This window comes from Caloenas nicobarica, chromosome 1 (genome assembly GCF_036013445.1).
Source record: "Caloenas nicobarica isolate bCalNic1 chromosome 1, bCalNic1.hap1, whole genome shotgun sequence".
NCBI lineage: Eukaryota > Metazoa > Chordata > Aves > Columbiformes > Columbidae > Caloenas > Caloenas nicobarica.
In genome coordinates this window covers 80,831,657-80,859,544 of record NC_088245.1, presented here as the reverse complement: position 1 = coordinate 80,859,544, position 27,888 = coordinate 80,831,657, and the positions used below count along the sequence as shown (strand labels likewise).

The window sequence follows — 27,888 nt, the reverse complement described above, 5'->3', positions numbered from 1 at the left end:
CAGAACACCCAGGATTTATAGCCTCTCTCACTTCAGATGACTACACTGGGAACTAGGCAAGCTCTTCACCACTACAAAAACTTGCAAATTAACACTGCCTTTTCAGTAGCAATGACCCTGTGACAGGAAAAACACAAGGTCATGAGACTGAAGTTTGCAAAATTTTCCTTTCGTTGTGGCAAAGGATTTGACTGACTCTCCTGTGCAATTCTGTCTTCGCTTTTAATGGGTCTTTTCATTCTGGTTTTACATCATGTTGATGGAGACTTTGCCCTGGGGCTTTTGGGGAGCAGGGCATACTGGGCATACTGAGAGAGACCAGTGTCTGGATGGGAAAGCTTTGTGAATTGCCTGTTCACCCTACATCCTATCTCTCCCACGCACCTTGATTTTTTTTTTTTTTTTTCTGGTCCATTTCCCCTTGAAGTCTTTCATTTCCTGGGAATAAGCAATTAAGATCAGTTTTTTGTGAGGGTTTTTGGGGTTTTGTTTGTTTGTTTGTGGTGTTTTGGTTTTGTTGGTTGGTTGGTTTTTTTGTTTGTGGTTCTGGTTTGGTTTGGTTTTTGTTTTTTTCCCTTTCCACAAAGCTTTGCCACATGCCCCATCAAACACAGCAAGTTACAAAGAAATACACCGCATGTGGGTTTAGATGCTCTTCAGGATTTCCAGCCAGGGCACCCAGCCTCTTTGCTTTGCCCAAGTGCCCAGTGTCCTGGAGTGGCTAGGAGGGGAGAAAGGAAGAAAATATGAGGAGGTGGGGTGCAGGATGGGAGGGGAGATGAATATCAAGTGCCCAGGCAAAACACAGGAGACAAAACAAGTTCCCCCACTCCTATGCTTTTCCTTTCTTTACCTCCAGTATCAGATGTACCGTCCCTAGACAGGGTTATTTCTGAGAGTTGCTTTTCACCTCCAGTTTTTTCCACTTCTAAGCTGGGACTAGTGTGTGCGCGTGTGTATGTATGGGTATGCATAAGCAATAGAGGGAGCTTACCTACGAAAACTGGTAGGCACCATCTCTGGGGATTTCTGCTGCCAGGTAAGATTTGGCTTTCCTTCTTCTCTTTGTTGAGCCACCTTTTAGAGAAGACGTCCTTTAGCTGGGTTCTTTGGCAAACAGTCTCTGTACTGGTCTCCTGTGTCCACCTATTCTAGCAAGCGCAGCTCCTATGCCTGCGGGCTGACACACAATGAAGGCATGTTAAGGAGGCTTACTGCAAAGCGGAGGAGTTTCTAGTGGGGGGAAGGACTTTTTCTTTTTTTTTTCATTGCCTGAAGTTTGAATGAGTGGAGGGGCACTTTGGAAACTGCCTGGCGGTATCTCAGCCTGCTGCATGCATGCCCAGGGACAGGCTCGTGCTTGGACCTGACCGTGGGGCACAGCCCCACACGCCGGCCCTCGGGAGGGTGAGTGCCACTGCCGCCCCAGCTGTGTCGCGGTGAGTTACCTGGTGTGTTTTTGGAGAGATAGAAGGCTTGGCTGCCAGAGAGGGCTCCCACAGCCTGGCCAGCTGGAGCCAGGAATGTGAAAGGAGGGGTTGGAGCCCCAGCGACAGGCAGGGAGAAGGTGTGAGCATGGCCAGCAGCTGTCCTGCAGGCAGAGTGTCACCCTCCTGGACTTAGTTGTCAAAGGGGCGAAGAAATTTGTAAGATTCCCTTCAGTCCACTTCGGTGCCTTTCATTTCTGTTAGAATGACTAGTGATCAAATTCCGCCCACTATTTCAGTATTCCCACAAAAGGCAATTTTATGGTGGAACTTCGATTCTTCCTAAATGTGGTGGTAAAACACCATATTCTTCCCTCCTTTTTCTTCAGAGAGACTAAAATGTCTCTGGTTTTGATGGGTCCTGCCAAAAGAACCTCTGGTCTGTACGTCTATTTTGGGGAAGATGGTGCAGAATACATTAACAGAATTAGACTCTGCTTTCACTTTTGTAGCTACTCTTCCTTGACTATCATGGAATAGAGCAGCTCTTTAGAACAGAAAACTGCCTTATACAGAGCTTTCTTCAATGGCTTCCTTTCTTAGTCTCTGGTAAAAGTTACAAAAGGAATTTAGACGACCTAATCCATGGAAAATTCATTGATTGTCTTCAGAGAGCCTTGAAGATTTCAGACTGCTTTGCAAGCTTCAGAAGACGCTACTTGTCATTAGGAAATACTGCTTAGATGGTATTTGGTTGAAGGAAAATTCACTGTCTATGTACACACATATAACTGTTTATGCTTTGGAACACTTGCTTTTGTTCTCCCCATATGGTTATTTGCTTACATAAGAACTGAGTATCTTTACTGCCAGAAAACCTACATTTTGGAAGATTCTGTGCAGGTATAATAACAATGACTTGATAAAACCAATGAATATGTTTTTTATCATTGCAAGCACTATGTGGTAAAGATACTTAAAAAACCAAGCAAACCTAAATCTAAATCTTGTGCCAAGGTAATCGGTTGCTCAGGTCATATTTTCAAACTATTAGTGAGTAGACAGAATGCACTTTACCCATATAACATCCTTTCAGTTAGGAGTTTGTCCTCCAGTAGATCTGTCTTTAAATTTGTGTGTCTGTGCATATGCATCCAAGCATAGACACTTCTGCAGTCATACATGTGTTAGATCATGATTATGCACATCTCAGCTGCGATGCACACACACACATATATATACAGGGAGAGATGCATGTAGGCTACTAGATACAGAAGGCTTGAATTTAGCACTGTAATCATTAGAGGTTAAATTTGGCCCAGAGGGTTTCAGTGGTGATGGGATGACCGGACATGACAGAAAATATAGAACAAACCTAACATTTCATTATCACCTGCCAAACTGGTCCAGTAGCTTGACCTCAGTGAAATGTGCCACTATTTCAGATTTCATTTTGCTGGCATTCCTGCCACGTCTGGGAAGGAAGAGCTGAGGCGGGCGATCTGTCATCATATTTCGTGGCACTGGAGAAATACAGTATCCAAGATATGGCAAAAACCTAAGGCTGTCACTATACTTGACTCCGTAAGAGACCATCCTTACCAGCCAGCTGTCTGCTAGGGTAAAACCAGAGCCATCTCTGACCCCCCAATGCAGTTGGCAGTGTATTATGAATATTCCCAGTAAAACACCAATGGCACCAAAACTATTTGAGAAGCATAGGACAGGTTTGTGATTAGAGTGAAACACTCACATTTATGCTGGTTGCACAACAGACGAAAGGTTAAAGCTAGAATTGCAGTGGGCTGTGGTGCCACTGGGTACACTGCTCTGCTCCCTGTCTTGTGTTTACAGTTTCCTTCAGAGGCACCATCAAGGCAACCAAACTGATGCTCTGAGATATATGGTTGCAGGTTGCTCCAGGCCAGAAAACTACTGACCTTATTAAAGCTGTGCCATAGGAACAACTGGGGATACAGTAAAGCCTGTGATACTTGTATGGCTGTCAGTCCTTTCTAGCATGTTTCCATTTACCAGACAGAGTATGATAAGAAATTGTAATCATTTTTATAGTGTAATACTTTTTTTTTAATACCGCTGAGTATAATTTTTGTTTAAGTACTGCTGTCCATTTGAGAATTGTACCAACTCAGTGTAGCATGAACTTGTATGCTGCTGCCAAGCATCAGTGTGTCATATTCCATCCCTAACCCTCCATGGCATATTTTTTTAATCAACCCTGCACATGCTGTGCAGTGGAGGAGATCATGCAAGCCCCCTGCTCCTCTGCTGGACCTTTGGAAGTTGGCAGCTGCTTTGCTCAGACATAAGGACAATTCACTTCATCTATGTTACAGACATTTTCCCTTTTTTTGATTTTATTTTTTTATTGCTACAGTAGTAATATGCAGAGTATTGCAAACCTTAAGCTAATTTCATATGCCTACATGGCAACATACCTTAGGTGAGTGCCATACCCATGATCACGAATTTGGATGAATTTAAACTCACATGAGTGTTGAGGTGCACACTGGTCATTCCCCACTGTACAATTTCAGCAGGGAGGCACGGAGAGACAATGTGACTTTCACAAGACTGAAAGAAAATCAGCAGCAGAGCAAGAATACTTTAGAAGTTTTCTGCAGAAAGAGCAAACAATTCTTCTTGTGTTGTTTTTGTTTTTAAAGGAAATGCATTACAGTCCCTCTCAGGGCAGTGTCAAATGCAAGTATTTCTCATATGTAGTCAATAGCTTTTATTTCATCTGATGCCATGGAGAGATCTTAGTGAAAATGTTGGTACCACAGCCACAGTCTTTTTGCCTTGCCTGTATATTAACAGAACCCAGGCAAGTATTTGGATGAACAAATCTTATCATCTAGATATACTTTTGTTATTTTCACATACATTTCTGGAAGCCCAAGTATGTACTGCACAGACCCTTGGGAAGCCATGAATGCATATGTATGTACATTCATACATACATATACATAAAACTACGTGTATTTTTTATTCATGTAAGATCTGTGTCTTTAGGCAAACTTACAAGAATAAGAACTTCTCCCTTTCATATTTTCAGCCAGCAGTTCTATAAAACATAGTGCTGTTTAAAAGTGAACACAGAAGCTGATTTCGTAAATATTTTCAGATCTGATTTAGAGATTGAAATTAAGAACAAAGTACTGCAGTGTGCAAGTAGAGATTTAAGAATTAGTGATATATTTTGTTCTCAAAGTGCAGTATTTATGTTTTTCTTTACTTCTTTGTATTTACCTGCAAAGCAGCAAATTCACATTTTTCCTGTAACAATTGACCACTGAGCCCTAAAGTCCTATCTAAAATGGTAAAGGGAACTAAACCTCTTTATTCTTGTGTAACTCATTAGCTAACATCAGACGATTAGAGTAAATGTTTCAATCTCATTAATGGGGCTAGATTTCCTTTGATCTAATTATTTAATGTCTCGGATATATGAGAAATAAGAGATCAGCTCTGAGAAATCTCTGCAGACATGGTCACATCTAGAAATGTGAACTTGCTTATAGGCTCCAGAAACATTGCTTAAAATGTTAACAAACCTCATTTAGTCTGCTGGTAATACTCAGTCAAATGTTTAATGAAATCACATTGGTGATAGCTGGAGAATGAAGATGAAGACTGTTTGCTGAGTATGATTTAATCTTCATTATTATAGGCAAGTGCACGGCAAATTTCCATAATTAAACATCCAGTGCACTGGTCAGATTCTGTTATCCAGTTTGATAATTGTCGTTGTAGGGAAAACAGTACAGGGGTGTTGCTGTCACGTGATGAGCTTTTGAGGCTGAGCTAATACGATGCCCTTTTAAAATGTTCTCCATGTTTTCTTGTTTAGAAGCAGGGGATGTCATCATGGAGATTTCATCAAAAGAAAATACTCAGTTTTTCTCAAACAACACCATCCTTCCTGTTGACCGATCTTCATTCAAATCTGAATCTTCTGCTTCCAAGGAAAAACAGTCATGTTGTGGAGGTATAAAGGTAGAGTAAGTGGTTTTGAATATTCCAGTAGAGACTTTAAAAACCTCTTCTTTTTTTTTTTGTGAACTAACCCTTTTTCAGTTCTGATTATGTCTTGATGAGTCAGTATGAAATTTTTAAAAATATTTCTAAGTCACAAAAAAGTCTGATTCAGGTCTGTATTTGCCTAATGTTTGGCAATGTTCAAATGTAACATGTTGGTTGAGGCTTGCGTGTTATGAGGTCTTCAAGGGTCAGCCTGAAAGGTCACTATATCCTCCTTATTGTACGACCCTATTTTCCCAAAGTTAAGAACAGAGTATCAGCAGACATGTAGCACAGGCAGCTGTTAGTACAGATTGCTTTTGTGAGATTGTAGCCATGGTAGTCTTCTGGGCTCTGAAAAATATTTGAACTATGGTCCCTGTATCTTGAGTGCTATTTTATTAAAGTATTATTGCAATATTCCTGATTTGAGAGAGCACCGCATGAAGTGACTTTGAAATGAAACTGCAGAAGTATCGCCGCTGTATCTGTGTTTCTCTCACTGATGAGAAGTACCTCCTGGAGGCAATGGAAGCTCCCAGCTTTAAGCCTCATCATGTAGCTGTACCTACCTGCTGGTAGGACCACTGCACCTTGGAGGAGCATTCCTCCCTTGATGGGACACCACGGTATAGGGTGCAGCATGATGCTTTGCCTACTGTCTCTAGCTGCTTTCCAAAGCCAGGCTGTAAAATGCTGACACTCTCATGGATGAGGTCTCAATAAATCACCGTACAAGGGTGGGATGAGATTATCTGAGTTATACGGAAAAAGAATCTTTGGCCTTACCCAGTTCATTTCATCTTGCACAGTCTTTGTTTCTGGTGTTTTTTCCCCCACACACATACATACACATATCTACTTTCACATACCTGTCCAGCTCCCAGTGCGGTCAGAGACTTCAGCAATAGCTGACCTGAAGTCCATAATTATGCAAAGCAGTTAAGATGTTGTGGGATGGAGTCTGATGACTGCTATAAAATATTTTGATTCCTGAATATTTGCTTTGACTTTGTCTGATCTTGTAAAGGCCCAGAAATGGAGTCCTCTTTTGAAACAGAAGATGAATTCCATTAATTAAATCTGTAGCATAAAAATAATTCTATAATTGTTCCTCCATTTACTGCAACAATAAACCAATTCCCTCACTGAATAAAACTTCCACCACAGATTATCCACTCAGGAATCAGCTTGTTAGCTCCAAAAATAGAAAAGCAATAATATTTCAGCTCAATTTCTTTCTGTTCAAAAAATTTCTGGCTTCTGGGAATCCAAAGAGATATGATTAACCTATTCCAGTAGAGACTTAGAAAACCTCTCTTTTGGTGGACTCTTTTTTAGTTCTGATTATGTCTTGATGAGTCAGTATGAAATTATTATTTTTCCTAAGTCACAAACAGTCTGCTTCAGATCTGTATTTGCCTAACGTGTCAACAAAACAATTGGTAGATTCAACAGGTTGTTTATACCAACTATCAGCCTTCTCATGTGTTAAGATTGCCTTTACTAACCAGAAAGATGGGGTGAAATGTTTACTTACAGTCATTGACAAACCACAGGAGAATGTAAAATCATGTGTACCTGGAGCATTTTTCCACCGCTGCACATCGTCTCCGTTTCCCTCCTGGGACAGTTGCAAACCCAGTAGAAAAACTTGTGCCAAAGAGAGACAGAGACATTTGAAGTGCTAGTTTGACCTGTATGGTTTTCCTGTGAGAAAAATTATTTGCTTTTATATTGCTATGTAAAATCCAAGGGCATAAACACACAGAAAATGTAAAATACTATGGCAATCTTTTTACTAGAGAGCTTTTTGAGAGCCCTCACTGTGGGAAATAGCCAAATACCCACAAGTGTTTCCAAAGGAAGAGTAACCAGCACTGGATAAAATAAAGTGTGTTGAATGTGACACAGAAATGTATTTGAACCTTAACATGAGAATTTGCATTCAACAGTGATGCCAGTGTTATTACCAATGTGCCTTGTCAAATGAGGTGTTGTAAGGACTGTTGCACTGGAGGTGAGTACATTGCTGCAGAGCACCTGCTTACTGAAAGCGTGATTGCTCAGAGAGCAGGCCTAACATCTAGGACAAGGGTCTAGACCTCTCTTTATATGAAACATTACTTCGTCTTTTAATTTCTGGTTTAAGGTTTGTATTTTTTTTTTAAAAAAAACCCACCTTTTACAAAGAACACCCCTATATATTCAGTCAACGCAACCTGTATCTGAAGTTAGAAAGCAATGTTGTGCTTTCCGTGACCAATTGCATGGTGCCTGAGTATCCCTGGAGCTTGCAAACTTAGTAAGGCTGCTTTTACTGAAGGCTAATATAAGCAATAACTCTGCAGGAGCGAAACAGTTGATGCTAAGGACCCTGCACTCCCACTGTGTGCATTTCAAGGTGGAGAGTTGCTTTGAACCAGCTCCAGACTTGTCCCAGACACTGAAGAGCCATTAGCTGTTGAAGTGAATGTAGTGCCTTCTGGAGTACATATTTCAGTTTAATTTTGTATAAAAGGGATTCAGTTTGCACATTTGCTGTGTGCACCAAAGCGCAGTGAATGAGGTAGAAGTTTAATTTCCAAAGCCCACTCCTGATTCAGACTAACACACTAAAACATACATAGCAATAACTAAGAGAAAATAACTGCCTCTACAATATAGAAAAATGCAACAAGGTTCTCCCCCAGCAAAATGCAGTGTGCACTCAAAAGAAAATCTGTGTTAGAGCAGACAAAAGATCTGGTGGGGAAAGGATAAGCCTAGAAGAGAATTGCCTGGGAAGTCACTGTTCAACTCATGGGGCTGTGTCACAGGTGGCGGAAACTACTTCCTCCTGGTCACCCTGGACTTCAGTGGGAACAGCTTGCCAGAACAGGGCTCCAAATTCCATCTGATTGCAAAAGCCTATGTTAAATAATGCCCAAACGGCAACACAGCTCTCCGCCAAGCCACACTTTACGTTTACCCTTATTGTTGTAAGATACCCCCTCCTTAGAGAGATCAGGAGGGTGATACATGTCTCTGTCCTTCAAAGCATCAGTAACTTTGGCAAATAGCTGAAATTAGCAGTGGTTGATAGCAAGTTCAGTTTATATCATTATTGCTCATAGGAAACGGATAAATTGGCAATCTAGCATAGTTCATAAGAAGTGGGAAAAATATTGACATGGTTATTTGGGAAAGGAAGAGTTGGGAATGTAAAAACTGTTTAAAAATAATAAATAAAGCTTTCTGTACTGCTTGATTTTAATCACTGTCCATTTCTTTCACAGATATTTCTTGGCGCATTGTCTTTTGTTTATTTTGCTAAAGCACTGTCAGGAAGTTATCTAAAAAGTACTATTACACAAATAGAAAGAAGATTTGATATCCCTTCCTCTTTGGTTGGTGTTATTGATGGCAGTTTTGAAATTGGTATGTGCTGCAGGAATCTTGGGTTTTCTTCAGAAAAAAAAAAACAGTGATGCAATTTGTTGGGAAAAATTATTGTATGAATTTCCTTAAAACATTAAAACTGAGCAAGATTTAAAACTGAGCAAGATTCATCTATTAAAAATCATCATGACTGTTGGTATGATTGCATTGGATAGGATAGGGTTGCTAATACAACCAATTCAACATAGACCTAAATATTGTAACTGAATAATTTTGGTGACTGGTTAATAAATACTAATAGAAATTTTGACAGTTGAATGAGAACTTACCTGCACAAATTTCTGCTTTCTCTTTTTGTCAGCAACCCACCTTCCCTATAAGCGTTTGCCGTTTGTGATTCATTAAGCTGCAAGAGTGCAAACTTCTAACTGTAATCTATGTTCATTTTCCAGTCCATCCCCTTCCCTCTTTTCTAAAGTTTCCAGTGTGACATTGTCTCTTATGAGTTCAGATTACTGAATTCATCTCATGGGTGTTCCATGGACTGTGGTATTCTTGGGAATGAAATCTTAGCCTAAGTGTATAAAGCTCTGTTTGACCCCCTCTTTTCCTGCTTTCCTGGTTATTTGTTCTCTTCAGCTGGCACAGTCATTCTGCTCTTTTCCAGCTGCTCATCTAAAAGTTTATGGTTTTCTCATCATGGAAGGCATTGGACTCCTATAAGAATGCCCGCAAAGAGAGAGAAACACCAACCCCATCCAGTCAGCCCTCTCCCCCTGAAATTATTGCCTATACCACACACTAGAAATTGTTATTTTAGGGAATCTCTTATCAACAAACCCTAAAACTCAGTTTTCCTTTTGTACTCTCAAAGGGAACCTCCTAATCATAATTCTGGTAAGCTACTTTGGAGCGAAGCTTCACAGGCCAAGAATAATTGGAACAGGCTGCTTAATTATGTCAGCTGGAACATTCTTAATTGCGATGCCCCAGTTCTTCATGGGACGGTAAGTGTGAAGTGATTGGTATATTCTAACTGGGCTATACACAATGAATTTTAGCTCGCTAAGATATTTAGGCATTGATTGTGAAGATGCCCATAGAAATAGTCACACATGGACATGATTACTCAATTCAATATTTTTTGCAAAAAGACTTATTAATGTAGAGCAAATAATTTAGCATATATACTATTCTCAGTTGTAATCAACTTATCGTTTTATTAGCCTGTGATCTTGGTCAGCTACATTTTTACATGGTTTAAGAATTGTTGAAGTGGCTTCAGTGATTATGTGATGACTAAACTCAGGAAGACAATCTGAGTAACAAACACAAGCCAGAGTATACACCCACTGTCTGATACTCTCTTAGTACAGATTCAGGCATCACAACAAAGTCCCTGTTAAACTGAAATGCATCACTGTGACACAAAGAGAACGAAAGGGACAATTTTCATGTACTATTGCAATGCAAACTGAGTTCCATTTATCCACAGTAAACCATCATTGGCAACACTGATTGTTGATGAAATGTGCATTTAAGTGCTACGGGCCTATCTTCCATGGCAGCAACAGATCTGTTTGCTTTTTTCTTATAAGTTGGAACAGTAAAAACCAACTTTGGTTTATAAACAGATATCGCTATGAAAGACTCCATTCCACCATCAATTCAACTGTTAGCATCTCTCCATGTCTGCAAGATAAAAACCAAACTCCAATCTCAGTCTGGGAAAAATCTCAAGCAAAAATAAATGCAGGTGAGAACTATCTCTGTTAAATATCATAATAAACACACTGCAATACATCAAAAGGCTCCCAAACTCTCATGAAATAATTTATTAGAATGCAAAAAAAAAAGTAGTAAATAGGAATCAGACAAATCTTTCCCATAGAAAAGCCAGATTTACCGGCTGAGGCAAATTTATTAAAAATTAAAAAATAACTGCCACTGCCCACTGCCAATATGTTTGTTTTCAGGCTGCAGCCTTATTGTCTCCTCCAGCAACTTTCTGCAGCTTCATGGCTTGCAGAAACACCAGTCGAACCTTGGAATGGGGACCTTGGAATGTCATGGTCTTCCTTCTGCCAGAAAATGTCATTTGGGTCCTCATCCCACTGGAGATAGTTGCTTGGGTCTCCCAGCCTGTAGATCTCCCCTTCTTGTTTCCCTCCCTGCCTGCTGACCCCGATGCACACACCAGAAAGGTGTCTCCCCCCTGGGTGTGTTGAGCTTCCCATGGACAAGGAGCCTTCCTCCTTGACGCCCGGCCATGAATAAGCTATAAGTGAACAAATCAAACCCCATCTGTCACAAATCACGTGTGTGCTTGCACATGCGGCTGGTGGTGCTCACTATTGTAATTGTTTCCCAAATCTTTCCGTTACAAGATCCCAACTTTGGTTAGAAGGAAGTGAAAAAGGTTTCTAAAATAGGATGAGGTGACAAATGTATAAAACTGGCCAGCTTCTAATACCTTTGGCTGAAGCAGTTCATGCTAAACATGTGTCCACCTCAAGCTGATTGGGTTAAAATTGCCATTTCCACATGCCACAAAATGTTTTTCACAGTTTTCATATTGATTTTCCGACATCAGAAGCATTTTAGAAGTCCTGTGCATTCAGTGTCAAAATAGTAGTAAAACCCACATCATTATTGTCTCTCTTATGACGTATCCAGGATGTGAAAAAGAAGCAGGCTCTTCCATGTGGATCTATGTTTTACTGGGCAATCTTTTGCGTGGAATAGGTGAAACTCCTATCCAGCCTCTGGGAATTACATACATTGATGATCATGCCATTGAAGAGAATGCTGCCTTATACATTGGTAAAATAAATAATAATTATTTTTTCTTAATAGATTTTTCTCCAGAGGAAACAGAGTCTTTCTGAATAAAGGAAGGAGTGTTATTGAATTAAAGTGCCCTGATTGTTTTGTTTGCATCATTTCCAATATTAAAGTTTATTTAACAGTCAGGTACACTCAAGAGACCAAGTTTCCTTTTAATTATACCAGCACAGTTCCATTATCTTAATTTGAGGGAAGAATTTGGCCTTAGGTTCCTGCTGTTACTCAAATTTTCCTAATTCTTCTGGATGTGGACTGCTGAGCCTCTCTGCACATTCAGTTCTCTGGAAAGTGAAAAAAACATGTACTATTTTAAGCACTTAAAATAGAATTTCAGTAGGCACTCAAAACATTCCCTCCGCACTCAGGTGGAATTATAAACAATAGTGCTGAGGCTATAAAAAGTTGACACTGTTTTCTTATTGTGTTCATTGCCTGAAGACCTCTGCACATCCATCTGAAATATTACCAAAAAATCCTTCCCCATCAGCATCTTGTCTTGACAAGTTTCCAGCGTGGCAAAAGGCAAAACCTCACATTCCCAGATTTTCAGATCCATTTTGAAAATTCAAATTACTCAGAAGTTTGGCTGAGGGTATATTGAAACCTATTAATATTGGGTACCAAACCAAAGTGATTTTTCAGCCTATTCAGGGCCCAGCACAACTTAAAGTAATCAATTAAATAATTGACACTTGCCTTCTAGTTACTTTAATCTAGTCAGCTAAAGAGTTCCTAGCAATTGTAGATTGGTGCTACTATTGAGTTCAGGACATTAAGTCCCCTAACTTCTTTTACGTTGGGCTGAATTTCATTCTTTAATTGGGTGATACCAAAACAACTCAAAGTGCCGATGTAGTGGGGGAAATTTTATTTTTGGCTTTCTTCTTCCTGAAAATGTTCTGACCTTTGTAATTAATGTGCCAGAGAGCAAATGTTGGCTCGGCATTTTAAGACTGCATCACTTGTTACCCATCATATGTCATACTTTGTTAGGTACAGCAAGAACTAGCACTCTTTTTAACCCAGAAGCATAACAGTGCCCTGTTTTCTATTGCAGGCTGCGTACAAACAGTTGCAATCATAGGGCCAATATTTGGCTTTCTTCTAGGATCCCTGTGTGCCAAACTTTATGTTGACATTGGCTTTGTAGATCTGGGTAAGTCAGAAAACTCAAGTTTAAATGAAATTCAGCCAGGCTCCAACATACCTATTTTAGGCCCAAAGCTATCTAGTTATCTTCTAGGCATAATGGGCTGGTGGGGTAGAATGGACATTTTATAAAAGGATGACAGCAGTGCCGTGTGTCATGCAGAAAATTCTAGCAGGAAGGATAGGTATGGAGGAAGTAGGAAGCCTGACTCTTCCTCAGCCTTAGCAGATCTGCAGCTGGTGACCAGGCTTGGCAGGGGGCAGCAGGCACCAGGAGGAGGCAGGACTGAGGCTCGGGATCCTGCCAAGAGATGTGTGTGTGTGCACTTCATAGTACACTGTCGTTGCCTGGAAAAGAGGCCTTGCAGTGGGTACGAGGGCTCCTGATTCCCTTCCTCCCAAGAAAACACCTTCCACCCCATTTTCCCTGGCTCTTTTGTGCGGAACAGCCCAGCTAGCAGCGAGAGCCTGGTCACCTGCACTACCCCATGTCCTGGTCCTTGCAGCCTCTCTGGGGACGTGCGAGTGGCAAGGTTGGGGATCCCACGGTGTCAGGGGAAAGCTGCTGCTGTGTCACAGGAATCAGCAAGTCCTTACTGACACCCCACAATTGTTTCTGTAACACTGGGAGAGAGAGACACAAGGCACAGCTAAGCCTGGCAAGGCAAGGGGTTGACTCCCCTGGAAAAAGCCCCTCCCAAATCACCTTCCTTGTTATCAGCAGACATTCCCAAAAAGCATTTGTTTCTTTCTCCTTTTTTTTTGGCTTTCTCCAGATAGTGTAACGATAACTCACAAGGATGTGCAGTGGGTGGGAGCCTGGTGGCTGGGTTACTTAATCGCAGGTGTGATTAGTGTTCTGGCCGGTATCCCATTCTGGTTCCTGCCGAGGCATCTCCCAAAACCAGAGAGCAGAAAGGACTCCAGTACCTCTTCTGAGCAGTCAAAGTTCATCACTGAGGATAACAAGGACCAACACAAATCTTATCAGCAACAAGTGAAGATGTCCGAGATGGCAAAAGGCAAGTCACTAGAGTTCTTTCCTGAGTCTTTCTCTCACCAGCTTTTATACTTTACAAGTTTATACCTTCTGAGGCCATATTTTAGTGGCCTCAGAATTGCTGTTTTCCCTCAGGTGTCACTCTCCACCTAACTAGTACACACAAAAAGGGTCTCTTCGTAGTTCCCTGTACCTGCTCTTGCGTGTAGAACTTCTCCAGCTGAGATTTGTAAAATTACACTAGTGTCCCAGCAAATACCACGAAACTGCAAAAATTTTTAATTCACAGATAGTGATTGTTGCAGAAACAGGGACAAAAAAAATCTCAGTTTTTGCTAAACTTTTTTCTTTAAGGTGATTTTTTAGAAAAACGTGCAAAATCTGATCAGTGTAAGGATGGGCACAGACTAGATACAGTATTTTAAGAGGCTATGTGGATTTAGACACGAGCTGTTTTGCACAATTGCATTTCCTTGGCCCTACTTTGCCAAAATCATTTTCCCTCACTACTTGAATCTGTAACTCAATATGTCTGTGCTTACTGTCAGCTGTGCTGAGCGCCCTCTGCCCCAAAATTAAGCAAAAATATGCTGTGGCTGTTTAGGACACATAGAAACCAAATCAGTCCTGGTTTACAATCAAAAGGAGATATTTAAAGCAAGAGATCTTTTCTGGGATATTAATGCTTAGTATTTTGCCCCACTGATCCCCCATACAGAAATGGGAGAGCTCTTAGGAGCACCATGGAACTTCATGGATTCCTTCTGAAATGTTCTGCAGTCCTTCTTTGGAAGGTGCAAAACATCGCAAAGCATTATTCAGAGCAGTTACTGTCTCTCTGGCCTGGTTGTCATTTCTGTCATTTTGTCTTGCAGACTTCTTGCCATCACTGAAGAACCTCTTTGGGAATCCAGTTTACATTCTGTATTTGTGTGCAAGTATCATTCAGTTCAATTCTTTAATTGGCATGGTGACATATAAGCCAAAGTATATTGAACAACAGTATGGGCAAACATCTTCAAAAACTAATTTTGTTATAGGTAAAGCTATATCTGCTTCTTGATCTCTTAGAAATGGACATTTTAGGAGTGGCATATATATACATCTACAGAAAATTGGAATTTTAGGATACTTTTGTTTCTTCTCCTTCCTTGTCTGGCCCTAAGTAGTAGTTCACAGAAGGTAAGTTATTTCATTTCTGCTTTAGCGCTGGTTAGCTCTGAGTTTATCTACACAAGAGTAACTATGAAAGATTACATGATTTCATACCTTATTTCTCTTATTTTACTGGAAATTTGAAAAATAACGTATGTATAGCATAAGAGAATAATCGAAAAGAGAATTAATTTTTAAATACTTTACAAAAATTTGTCATCACACAGATCTGTTCCCTTGCTGACTTCCCATTTATTTCAACAAAATGATGATCAATTCAGTGAGTGCTAAAGGACTGATCATAAAGTAGCTGTGATATTGTCAGTGATTTCTTACTTTCTGAGGAACTTTGTGTTAAATAAAAGGAAGTCAAAGTCGTATCAGTGATCACACCATGCACGTGTCAAAAACTTAACACTATCTCAGTGCAACGCTGGTGGAGGAATAATGGGTATTTCTGCCCTAACTTTACCTAAGAGCCTTTCTCTGTGATAAAGTTGGTCTCCCAAGCCCTCCCGTACAGCACAAGAGAGAGACAAGGTTTCTACCTTTGGGTACCGAGGTGGCCATTTTTGGAGATGTCTTCAGGATAGTGAACTTCACTGCCCAGTTGCTGAACCTGAATGCAGGTTTGGGTTCAGTTCCTGAGGTGCTGCGACTCAATAGCATTACACAGCAAAGAGATTTACATCTATCCAATACAGAGGGAACTGCCTGTTCCAGAGCAGCATTTGTTGCACAGCAACAGAGGTATATATATCTGCTGAAAATCTGTATTGATCCTTTGTGCTATGTTAATTCCTTAAAGACAGAAGCTGGAATTTCCTGGCATGAAACTCCTCAAAGTAAGGAGAAATCTTCTAGCGTAGTCGATGGCCAGAGAAAGTCCAGGAAACAGTCGCTACATTCAGTACAGTACTTCTCATTGTATTTAAAGATTTTCTGGAGCTAAGCTTTCAGGTATGTGCAAACTGAGTGAGGCTTAAGATCCATTTGTTTTCACAAAGCACAGGGACTATATCCAACAGAGAATGTGTGAGGCCTGGGCTAGGGAAGGATGCTGGCTGAGTGGCCATCCCTGCAATAAGAACTAAGATGGTCTATTTTTCTTCCCCTACCTCTATTTCTTTTTTCTTTTTTTTTTTTTTTTTTGGAACAACAAAGCATTTTCTATCACAATCTCTCTGACAGATATCTGGATTGTCAGAGCAATCTGAAGCACTGTAAAAAAAATCAACTGCAGGTCATAAGAGGGTATTTTTCAGTAGTTGCAACCCAAGGGATGAGCAAGAAAGTAAAATAGCTCCTGCTGTGTATGTATGATTTTCCATAAATATACACACTTTGCTTCCCTTTCCCTTCTTCCTCCACCATGATGTCAGTGTCAAGCAATGGACTTACATTGTCATGGACAAAAGGGGTGTATAGGAATGGGCAGGCAGAGTGTGAGTCCTCTGTGGTGCATCACATGACTCCCAGTTCCCATCCCAGTCCCCTCCTATAAGCAAAAGAGAACAGGAAAACCTCTTACATAGTGACTCTTAGTTTACATATGCCACATTTTGGATGCTTCTTCTAAATTTCCTGAAGTAAAATTTTCATGTATGTGCAGAGTGAAAAATGCTGCCCCAGTGAAGCTTCCTGAACCTTGTCAGTAAGTGAACTGGGCTTATGTACTCAACCCAGGCACGCCTCCTGGGTTTACTGAATAAAATAAGGCTTTTTTCTAAAATCAGATATACCTACTAGCATCTCTTCTAAGCACTGATTTTTTCCATGTGTGCAGGTAAATCAAACACTGACTTGAGTCAGAAATGTAAGGCATCCCAGTGCACCTCCTAGCAGGCAGATTAGGCTCTAATGTTGTAAACTGGTTATTTATTCCAGGTCATTTGAAATCATCTTATAATACCTCCAGTCCCCTGAACAAACTTCTGAAACGTCATCTGCCATATGAATGCACATATGTGTTGGAACTTGCTTGTGTTTTGTGTGCTCGCTCAGCTCAGCACCACTTGGTGTCAACATGAATTAAAAGCTGCAAACCTCCTACACAGCCCTGTGCAAGGGGGGAATTTAATGTGCTGGAACTCGCTGGTGAAGCTGGGAAAATAATTTTCAGTAACAATGAAACCAGCAAAGGGCACCTTGCTTGACTGTGCAGTATAATTTATGGTGGTCTCTATTTACATCTTTTCTGCATGTACTGAACAAGAGGGCTTTTTTGATCTTATTGTCCGTGTCTGTCAATATGGACACTGCTTTGAACAAAGCTGTCCAGGTAAGGATTAATGGTCACCCAGTTTTTCTTGTTTCCTTCAATGTTCTTCCACTTGATTGCCTGAAGCCAAATACAAGAGAGCCCACGGGGTATACCTATCTTTCTGCTGTTGCATCGCTCACCTAAGGGAGCATTTCAACAACCAAAACCAGAGAAATTCCCTAACCCTCCTGGACATGGAGGTGATGGCATACCACAGGCTTTCTCCCTCTCGGAGACTTTTCTAGGGGATTATCGGTTTCATGGCTGAATCAAAACAGAAAAAACGGGCCTTGTTCCAGATTTCATAGCACTGGAGGTAAAAACAGAATTTGCCCTCTAGGAATGAGCAGCTCAGGCTCCTCCTGTCAGTGGAAAAAGGAAGGAGATGAGCTGCTCTGGAAAGCCAGAGTGGGGCAGCCCCACAGACTGGCCCCTGTTGCTACCACTGTTGCTATATGGGTGAAAGACACAGGGAAGGTCTATAGCAAAGCCCCAAACTGTGCGGTGGGACTGTGCCTGTCTTGGCTGCCCTAAGCAGCACGATACCCCAGGTAACTTGTCTGTGCCCAGAGCAGCTCCTGTGAGAACCAGCACTGAAAGTACTTGAATGAACGCTACGATGACCCCTCCACTGACAAAATAACAGTGGAAAAAGCCACTTAGCTTAAGAAAGTAGAATCTAATTATCCAAACCTTATATATAAAATTTCTCTGTCAAAGGACTAGCAAAGAAATATTTCCCTAGGAGAAAGTTTTTAAAAGCAGTCCCGGCACCTTTTTAGGAACAATTAAAGTCTGGACAAATAAAATGTCCTGATTGAAGATCTTCCATATTTTGTTGCTTCATGTTATTGCTGCTGCTGTTTTTCTGGCTGAGGAAAACAGTCCATCGATCTGGAGTTTTCATTAACACAATTTTTTCTGTTCGATTTCAGGTCTTATCAACATTCCTGCTGTGGCCTTTGGCATATTGTCTGGGGGACTGATCATGAAAAAATTCAGAATCAGTGTTTTAGGGGCTGCAAAACTCTCCCTGGGATCATCTTTCTTTGGTTACCTTTTGCTTCTCTCATTATTTGCGATGGGCTGTGAGAACTCAGATGTGGCCGGACTGACCGTGTCATACCACGGGTATGCTGGGAAGGGCATGCTTCAGCATAAAGTGCTATTGCAAACCCAACTTCTTCCTCATTTTATTCCACAAAGTATATATTGTTGAAAAGAGAATGACTGACCTAAATATGCTTCCCAGAAACTTGATTGAAAGCAGTGGAAACCACTCCATCTATTCCAGCAGGCATTGTGTCAGAACCTGTTCACGATTGTTGCCTTCAACCCAGAAGGGTTCATGCCACAAGTGCAGATTATTTTTTCTGATTACTTTTTAATTATTATTGCTATGGGACCCATCCTTTGAGCCTAGAGATTTCTGGAAATGTAAGGAGCTCAGTAGGGGGGTTGAGATTCAATTAATTCTTCCTTGCCTCTGTGTGCTGTTGAAAAACTCATGGCATTTAATAGCTTCTGAACTCAAAACTTAAGGATTAATGGATTAACCATGAGTTAGCCATTACATTAACGGTGAGGTACACCAGAGGCTAGCAATTTTTGGTCGCTTTTGCCCATGCTATTACTCTGTAAAGATCACTTTTTGGTAGGAGTTTCCAGCGCCGATGCCACAGCAGCCCCAGGAGCTGCTCCACTGGTGACTTCAGCAGCAGGTGGCTGCAGTTGGCAGATAGCTGTCATGCAAGATATCAGACCCTCAGTTCGGATGAATCCCATTCTGATCATTTCCTCACTAACTTCTACAGTGGCCATTTCCCATGAGTAGCTCAGTCCCCTCTTTGCCACCAGAGTAATCAAACTGTTTTGTCCAGTTTTGTGAAAATTGCATCAAGCCTCAGATAACTAAAGTCTTAGAAAATCTGAGAAAATGCATGAATAGAAATTTTTAGCTGTCCCTCTTAATAAAGTACCTACTATCTCACAGTAGGTGGTGTGATATTGTGAAAAGCTTTTGATAACAGACTAACAAGAATTTACACTGCATGGATATGAAGAGGCAATACCTTAATGGGCTTCAGACAGAAGGCCTGGTCAGGTGTGCCTGGCAGAGCATAACCCATGATTTGATAATGATTTATTCCACATATGCTAGAAAACATCATTGCAATTTCTCTTTTTCCACAGAACTAAATGGACAAGTGATTATGAGCAGGCCCTGTTTTCAGAGTGCAACTCAGGCTGCGCATGTTCCAAGAGCGACTGGGATCCCATCTGCGGGGAAAATGGAGTTACCTACATTTCTGCTTGTCTTGCTGGCTGCCAGGCATTCAATGGCAGTGGGAAAAACACCGTAAGACAATCTTTCATTTCCAAATGTGATGTGGTATTTTTTCTAATAAAAACAGTTCTGTCAGAGTAAGGGGATTAAAAGGCAGGTCCTCTCCAGCCCTAAGCTCCTCGGGTTTTTTTAGTGATTGGCCACCCATATTTAAGACTCTCAATTGCTCTTTCCAGCAGAAATCCCAAGCAGAGAATGTAGGAGGGTTGTTTTCTTTTTTAGCTGTTGGCTAGCAAAACTGTTTAAAAAAACCCTGCTAAATATATTCACCAACAGTAGGTGCTTTCTTTATAAATTTCTCCTTTAATGAGCAAGACTTTTCCTTTTGAAAAAAAAACTTTTCCAGTTGGATTTAAACTTTTGGCTACCCAGAAAAGCATGATGTGCAATTCCTGAACATCCACTTCTCAGCTGTTCAGGTTATCATACACTTTTGCCTGCTGTCTTCCAGGTATTTTTTAACTGCAGCTGTGTAGGAACCTTGGAATCTCCTTCACGAAGATCCTCAGCTGTGGTGGGACCATGTCAAAAAGGAAATGAGTGTCCAAAAATGTTTCTGTATTTTCTAGTAATATCGGTTATCACTTCATATACTTTGTCAGTAGGTGGCACACCTGGATACATACTGCTTCTAAGGTAAGAATTTCTATTAGCATTGCCAAAAATTTTCAAGGTGTTTTGACATGTGTAACTGGGTCTCCCTCCCCGCCTAGTATTGTGAAATGTTTTCAGCTATGCCAAGTGGCATTTAAAATATATATTTTTTTTTTAGTATTGAAAGCCATCCTCACAATTTGACAATGAGTTTTCTACCTTTGAAGTAACAATATGCTTACGATTATCTCTACCAGCAATACCTTTCTGGTTTTAAACATCCAAAATATAGGAGACTTGGTTATCATTTATAACAAATTCCACTTCCCTTAATGTCTTTTACGTTACCAGAATGGTGTTAAATAGCCTCCATGAAATGAAAATTAGCTCTGCATGTGCCATTGTGTTCACATGTATGCTTACAGGTAGCCAGTTTTCCCTGTTTGCTGTGGATACAAATGCACAGCTACACAGAAGTGATCTAACCCGAACCCTCTATATACGCTCAACTCTTCTCGTCTAGTCCATTTTATTATTCCATATAATTGTTCAATCCCAGATTTCTCTCTTCAAAACAAAGATAGATTTAGCATGAGTTATTGTTGTTTTTTCTATCGTAATAATCATGGGTTTATTAAATGCTTGTCCCAAGGGATTGTTCCAATATGTATTCAACTGCTGGAACTGTTTGTCCATCACCAAGTGTAAGCTTTTAAGCTAATTTTAGAAAGTGCAAAAGCAATATAACACTTGCAGAGATTAATCTGGATTTTTGTCAGCTTCTTGCAATTTTTGGATTCAAAATGCTCCTCTGCTCTGTTTTGGAAAGCTTTCTTTCTCAGTTCCTATTTCCAAATTATTTCCAGACAGGTACTTTCTACTTCTCAAACAAAACAACAGTAACTGCAGTTCAACTAATCTTTATTACTGTTGTGTTTTCTTACCCCAAAATTCTCTTTGTTTTTGAATGAAATTCTCTGGAACAGTCCCTGTCTCATTGCCAGTCTCTTTATATCACATGGAAAAAGCCAGTGCTAGAACTGATGGAGCATAGGCTATATGGAAAACCCTAAATAAAGAAATGTAACTTCGGCTGTGGTTCCAGCACAGTCCTTGAACCAGAAGTAATATCCACGTAGAGACTTTCAGAAATTGTTGAGGATCCTTCTCCACTGTCCTCTACAAACAATGCCAGTGAGGTATATGCCTTAGACCATATAAGCTGCACATCTTTCTCCACCCTCCTTGTAGGGTTACCATTGAGTACTGCAAAAACATATGACCTCTCTCTCTCTCTCCAAGGAGTCACTCCAAGAAGAACAATCATATTATGATCCATTTTAGGCAATTCTTACTGAACCTTATGCACCACTGAAACTGTCCATGCACCAAGACGAGCGTGATTCACGAGTGGAGAGCTTGTAGCAAAGCCTTCAGGATTTCCACCAAATTGCCCTCTCTGGTTGCTTCTGACACAGCAGGATGTTTTGGTGTATAAACATGGGCATAGGGCTATGCAGGGGTGGAGTTTCCCTCCCCTTTGTCTTCACATGATGTCCCCTTTCTATCCATAAAACATATGGTAGAAAATGTACAGGTATGATACCAGACAGGGCCTCAAAACCATCATGGCCATGCTCAACCTTCTGCTTTCCATCTTGTCTTCACTGCAGAAGTGTCTGGGAGGAGATGTTCATAGCTGAACACCTACGAATTTAAATCACATACAGCTCCCTGCACTTCTCATCCTTAAGAACTTGTTCTCAGGGGGCTTAATGTTTGATGGATTCATTTAGAAAAGCTTAGAGACATTTTCAATAACAATACTAAAACATTTTGGTATACGAAATCAGCAAAACAGCGTTATTGATTCTGCTCCAGAGATTATATTTCTATTGAAAATCATTTTACTTTGCAAGCCATTTAATTGAATCTGAGAAGTTATGTGTTTTTCTGCTGGATTGAAGACAGCCAGATCCAATGTGCAGCTAAATAAAACATATTTCAGTAAGTTAAATCCCCCCCACCTTTTTTTTTCTCTGCAAATGACCTGTGGGCACAATTCCACTTTAAGCTCATGCTTGCTTTTCCGAAATCCATCACTGATTTGCTTTCCCCGAAAATCTGTCTGAACTGAAAGTGTACTTCTGTTCCCAGAAAGAAAATAAATGCTCTTTGAAAACAGTCCTGAGGTCAAGTTGCAGACTTCATTAAGCATTTTTTCAAATTATCTGTTTGAAAAATTAGTCAGCTCTGATAATATCCTGGTACTTAAGCAAGCTGATGTTTTCAGATGAGCCGATATTGTTGCACCTGCCATGGAGCACAAATACAGCTAAGTCTCTAAAAGCCTATAAGACTTAGTGACATTTACTTCAAGGGTTAAAAGACTGAAATCACTGAAATATGCATACAGCTGATGACCAAGTCATTTGCTGAAATGTGTTTTTAGTGGTATTAGACTAATTACAGTTGCCAAGGAACTTGGGAAAGCCCTGAAGTTTTGGAGAAAAAACCCCGCAATTCAGATAGCTGTTGTTCAAACACAAGCTATAAATAGCAGGTGATTAGGCAGTGAGGAGGAAGTCTCAGATCTCCCTGAGAGATTTGGCTCTCACTCAGGATCTGAAACAACTCAAGTTTCCGTGCAAAGACAATACAAATGTTCACACTTTTTTTTTTCTTTTCATCTGAAGGAGAAGATTTTGTTTTGCAGGATATAAGTCCTATGGAACACATAATAAATGTCCAGATATTGTTTTTATTTTCTCCTTTTTGCATTCTATGTCCTCACATTTGGTTAAAAGGACTTCTAGGCTGAAGCGTGCTTGTGTAGCATGTATCTGATAGAAAGGTAAAACACTGTTCTTCCAGCTCAAAATCATGTTGAATATAGATGCTCAGAATTCCTAGATACAGTTCTGATTTTATCACATTATTTACATATTTCTGTGATCCTGGTAAAGTCAGTGTCAGTACAGAGGAAAAAAAAAAATCACATTTCTTTCCTTCCTCTTGTTTTCTGTTTGTGTTCAAATTATCCACAGTCAATCATTTATTTATATTTAACACCATTTTTAAATTTTATTTTTAGATGCATTAAACCACACTTGAAATCATTTGCACTTGGTATCTATACCCTGGCAATAAGAGTACTTGGTAAGTCCAGTTGTACTCTTGGGTCTATTTTAGTACACTCCTAACTAATCATTTATCCTAGAATGAAACTTTTGGAAAAAAAAATGTCTAGCTGTCAAGTTAAAATTACATGACTAAAAAACAAAATAGGAAAAGGATTGGAAAAAGGAAGCAGCTTTTTCTTTCATAAATAGTATAACTGTGTCTTGGATATAATAAAATATATGCTGCTAAAGTACATAGAGGTGACAGGTGAACCTTTGGACTATGAAGTTAACATCAAAATTACTTCTCATGTCTCCTAATTCAACAACAAGCATAATAGATCCACTATGGCTCAGAATTTGTGATCATTTTTTCATGCATATTTTCATTAGTTTCTAAGGGAATTAATGTAAGTACAGGTGTGCCAGAGGGCAGGGTTCACTGCAGCCTTGTGGTAGAGCCACCTTTAAGTTTTCTCTAAAATCAAGGGTACCCCGAGGTATCAATGAACTGGAAACTCTCAAATCCTCTACGTCTTCACGGCAAAGGCAATAATTAGCAAGAAGCAAGTCGTGTTTAAATAGAGCTGACTTAGGTGAACTGGATGAGTCAGATGAAACGACATCAAAACAAGCTGTTGGCTGCTTTCTCACACCTCCAGGCCAGGATTTTCCCTCCGGCAACCAGGAGTGGTTCCCCAGGTTGCACAAAGTCCACCATGTCTCTATTAGCATCTGAAGAAAGGCTTTTCCTTTCCAACACCCACAAGCAATGCAGTAGGTTTGCCCTTGCCATAGCAGGATCTCTGGATACTTGTAGTCCCACTGCAGGCTCCCAGCCTCGCTGTCTCTCCCACTTCTCACACCCCAACCAACGCATAAGACATCCCCAACCCCCAGTTGAACAAGCCAAATCACTCTCAAGAAAGGAGAAGTATCTCCTTTTTCTTTCTTTTTTTTTTTTTTTTTTTTTTTTTTTTTTAATCCCAGAGGAGTCCTGCAGGGTCAAGAAAACCAAGCCATGGCCAGGACTCCTTCTCCTGACTTCCACTGGCTTTTTGATGTTGTGCTGCGTTTCCTCCCCACCCTGATTCCCCACAGGGAGGAAAGGGCGGTGTGTGCCTGGGCAGTACAAGGCACAATTTCTCAAACCAGCAAACATTATGGAAGTGTCATTGCTGTTTCAGTGTACTATTTAATGTCATACAAGTACACGTCTCTAGATCAGAATGGATCACCCTGGAAAGTAACCTTCTTGCATGTATTCATTTGTTAAATACCCCCAGCGGGAATTCCAGCCCCAGTGTATTTTGGAGTGGCCATAGACACCACTTGCCTGAAATGGGGAAGCAAAAGATGTGGGGGAAGAGGAGCGTGCAGACTCTATGACTCCAGAGCACTCAGGTAAAACTTCTTCTCCATTTGTTCTTCCACTTGTGTTAAGTACTTCCACACCTGGCACTGGTAGAAGAATTTCTGTCAGAAAACTTAAATGAAAGATTTGATGCCAAATGAAAGAGTCTGACTAGCAATATTGACTATAATGCTCAGGTTTTAGCATTCTCTTTTGGTTTGGTCTCTTTGGAGCGTGTGTGTTGGGGGGAGTGTTTTATTTCAATATCAAGTGGAAATATTTAAGTCACTTGGGTTTTCACCCCCAAAAAATGTTCAGTTAAACCTCAATTTTATGCTAAAGCTTCCCATATTTTTTAACAACTCTGCTGCGAGAGAGCGCATATAAGTAAATAAGTAAGTTAATAAGTAAAAGGGCTGTTAAACCTCATTATTGCTCCATGTTGGAGCGGGACCACAAAAAGGAAGGGAAGGTTGCCACAAAGCACACTTGACTTAACTAGAGGCTCAAGCAGAATGTTATCTTTATCAATTTATTTCTAAAGGAGAGTAATTATCTGAACGGCAATCATGAAAGGCATTACCAGAAATGGAGAAGGGAACAAATGTAAAAGGAAAATGAGACAACGGGTTGCCCTTCCCCCCACCCTCAGGAAAAAACATGAGGGGAGGGTACATCTTGTTTTGAAATTTGAAGAAAAGAACAAAAGCTCAGTTGGGATTCATTGCTAATAAAGCATAATGCTGTGATTGTTGCTGCTGTTGTTACTGTCGTTATGCCTGTAAAGCAAAAATAGCATCAAATGGTCTTGGTATCACTGATACTATTTATGAGGCAACCAAAAATAAATTAATTACCCTAGAAATATTTATGTTATTCTCACCGAAGCACATTGGGATGGAGGAGGTCAGTCAATGCCTTAGATGCATTCTTGGCCACAGACCACACAATACCTGACCTGGGTGAGCAATCAAACTCTCATCTCCAGGGTCATCACCTTGCTTGAAGAGCTTTCTTACTCAGCCATACTGCATGAAAATATGAATGTGTCCTTGATGCCTTCTAGTCATGTGTTGCCTTTGAAATAGGCTCTGATCAATCATTTCTCTCTCAGATATGTGTACCTGGGGCTGACTTTGATGTTGGGCATGATGTCCATTTTCTTCAGCATTGCTGTCCTTTGGGTTCTCCGGAAAAGGTCTTCTCCACAAGATGAGACTGTCTCAGCCAACGGGGAGAGAGGCACCTGTGAGACAAAGAGCAGGAAAGATAATTTTGTCAGTAATGATCATTTAGTTCAGACAACTTACTGGCCAGAAAAGGAGACTAGACTTTAGGAAGACTGAGATCTCCACTGTGGCTTTACCCAGTGAGTGGTGGTTCCAGGCAAAAATTCGTCATCAGTGAAGCGGTATCTTAGTATCCACCCCAAAAATGGTCACCTTCATGTAATATTCACTGTAAAGAAAACCGTTTTACCACATGTACAGTTCTGAAAACGCTACTTACCATTTGTCCCACTGAGCCAGTGGCACTCAAGTGAGGGGATTTGTTATGGCTGGGGAGGTGCAGCTTGCTCCATTGCCAAGAAGCCGTTCCTATGGCTGCTCCTCAGGTCCATCCCTCCTCTTCAAGCTGCAATAGCCACTGCTGCCCCTCGGCTTCCTTCTGTGTGTGAGGGGTAGTGGGGAGGCTGCAGTGCAGCCCTCTCTACCACGGTACAAGCCCAAGAGGAGCTAGTGCAAGAAACGCAATTTGGCAACCTGGAAGGTGTGGGGTTGTTCTGCACATGGCTCGCCCTTGCAAACGGTGCGGCACAGGGCAAGAGGAAGGTGGTTTGCTGGAAGTACAAATCTGCAACAGGCCCTGGGCATCTCATGACTTCAGCCCATAACACTTAGGACATCAAATGTTGTGGTTAGGGATTCTTCTTCAAGTAGCTCTGTTATAGCACAACAATAACAGCAATAAAAGTTGTCATTGAAGTCAAAGAGACCACAAGAGTATCATCCAAAGGAAACTGGAATAAAAGTAGAGCTTTTTTAGATTTCCAGCAGTTTCTTGCTAGTTGCTAGTACTCAGTGTACTGAATAATTCCATGCATTTTATGCAATGTAATAACGTCGTGTTACAAGATACGTATGATTTCTTAAAAAAAAAAAATAAACTGTGACGAAACAGCTTGGGAAGAATAAAATGAGTTCAAAGACCAGGTGATTTGGTTTTTTTTCTTTTGATTTAATGTATTTTCTACCTGAAACTCAGATTTGCATCATAGTATCCTTTTGTATATTTTTTTTTTGCAGTTTGACAATATTTGCTATTAAATAAATTTAGGATGAGGAATAAAATGGAGACCTGTTTAACATGGAACAAAATTTCAAGAATGCTTGAACTGAAAAAAGTTGTGACAACACCACTACAAATGATGTCTTTTAAAGCAACTAGAATTTCAGAGCACATGATGAAAGATAGCCTTCACCCTTCATCATAATACTGGCATCTCAGCAGTGACTGTAGGTACTCTGCTGCCTACCTGGGCTCACAGGTCAGAGGCTCGCCTGTGGGATGCATGAGAAGGGACAGATGTATAAGAATAGCATTTACTTAGCTTTATCAATGATAAATTTTTACAGTGTGCCATTAGAGAACTACCTAATTCCTTCAATAGGAATACTGAGAAGAGGACACTGCTTAAGCACCAAATATCTGCAGAAGGTAAGGATTTAAAGCCATCACTTGAAAAAATGCCGTTGTCAGAGGAAGGACCAGCGCCACCTACCTTTTGTCGCATGGGTGGGTGTTTAGACTGTGGCCTGGAACATGGGAGACACGGCCCCCTATTCCAGCTCTTTGTCCTCCTAGGTGGGTGTCAGAGCCTACAGGCATTGAGATACTAGAGAGCTGTGGCTGTTCACTTCACCTTATATAACTGGATATTGAACTAAACAAACAAAATTAAAATAATTAGAAGATTTGCGAATATGTAACCGAAGCATTATATCTGGGATGAATCACAAAGTTAGGCATTCCACTCTCAGGTCTCATTTATACTGCATCATCATAAACCAAGCAAAAAACGCCAAACTGCATCAGCATCCAGAGAGTAAGAGATACTTGAAGCCTTCCATAGCCTCCTTGGTAGGGCACTTTTCATAGCAATGATCTGCCACATCCAGTGAGTGAAAGGGACAACCCAACTGAA

General features: G+C 40.6%; 1 protein-coding gene across 3 annotated transcripts; it reads left to right on the top strand.

Moving 5' to 3' along the window:
• The first annotated feature begins 960 nt into the window (after positions 1–960).
• On the top strand, positions 961–26,020 carry LOC136003037 (solute carrier organic anion transporter family member 1C1-like). Of its 3 annotated transcripts, XM_065658316.1 has the most exons (15): positions 961–1,039; positions 5,302–5,447; positions 8,750–8,891; positions 9,727–9,859; positions 10,487–10,608; positions 11,529–11,675; positions 12,757–12,855; positions 13,625–13,870; positions 14,724–14,888; positions 18,202–18,397; positions 19,460–19,625; positions 20,065–20,249; positions 23,302–23,366; positions 24,616–24,733; positions 25,798–26,020. In XM_065658316.1, the coding sequence occupies exons 2-15, from the start codon at positions 5,319–5,321 to the stop codon at positions 26,018–26,020; spliced, it is 2,136 nt and encodes a 711-aa protein (XP_065514388.1). In that variant the 5' UTR covers positions 961–1,039; positions 5,302–5,318. The 3 variants fall into 3 exon arrangements, with proteins under 3 accessions (XP_065514388.1, XP_065514386.1, XP_065514387.1); XM_065658314.1 differs by lacking the exon at positions 961–1,039 and having other exon boundaries at positions 5,286–5,447; XM_065658315.1 differs by lacking the exons at positions 961–1,039; positions 11,529–11,675 and having other exon boundaries at positions 5,319–5,447.
• The last annotated feature ends 1,868 nt before the right edge of the window (positions 26,021–27,888 follow it).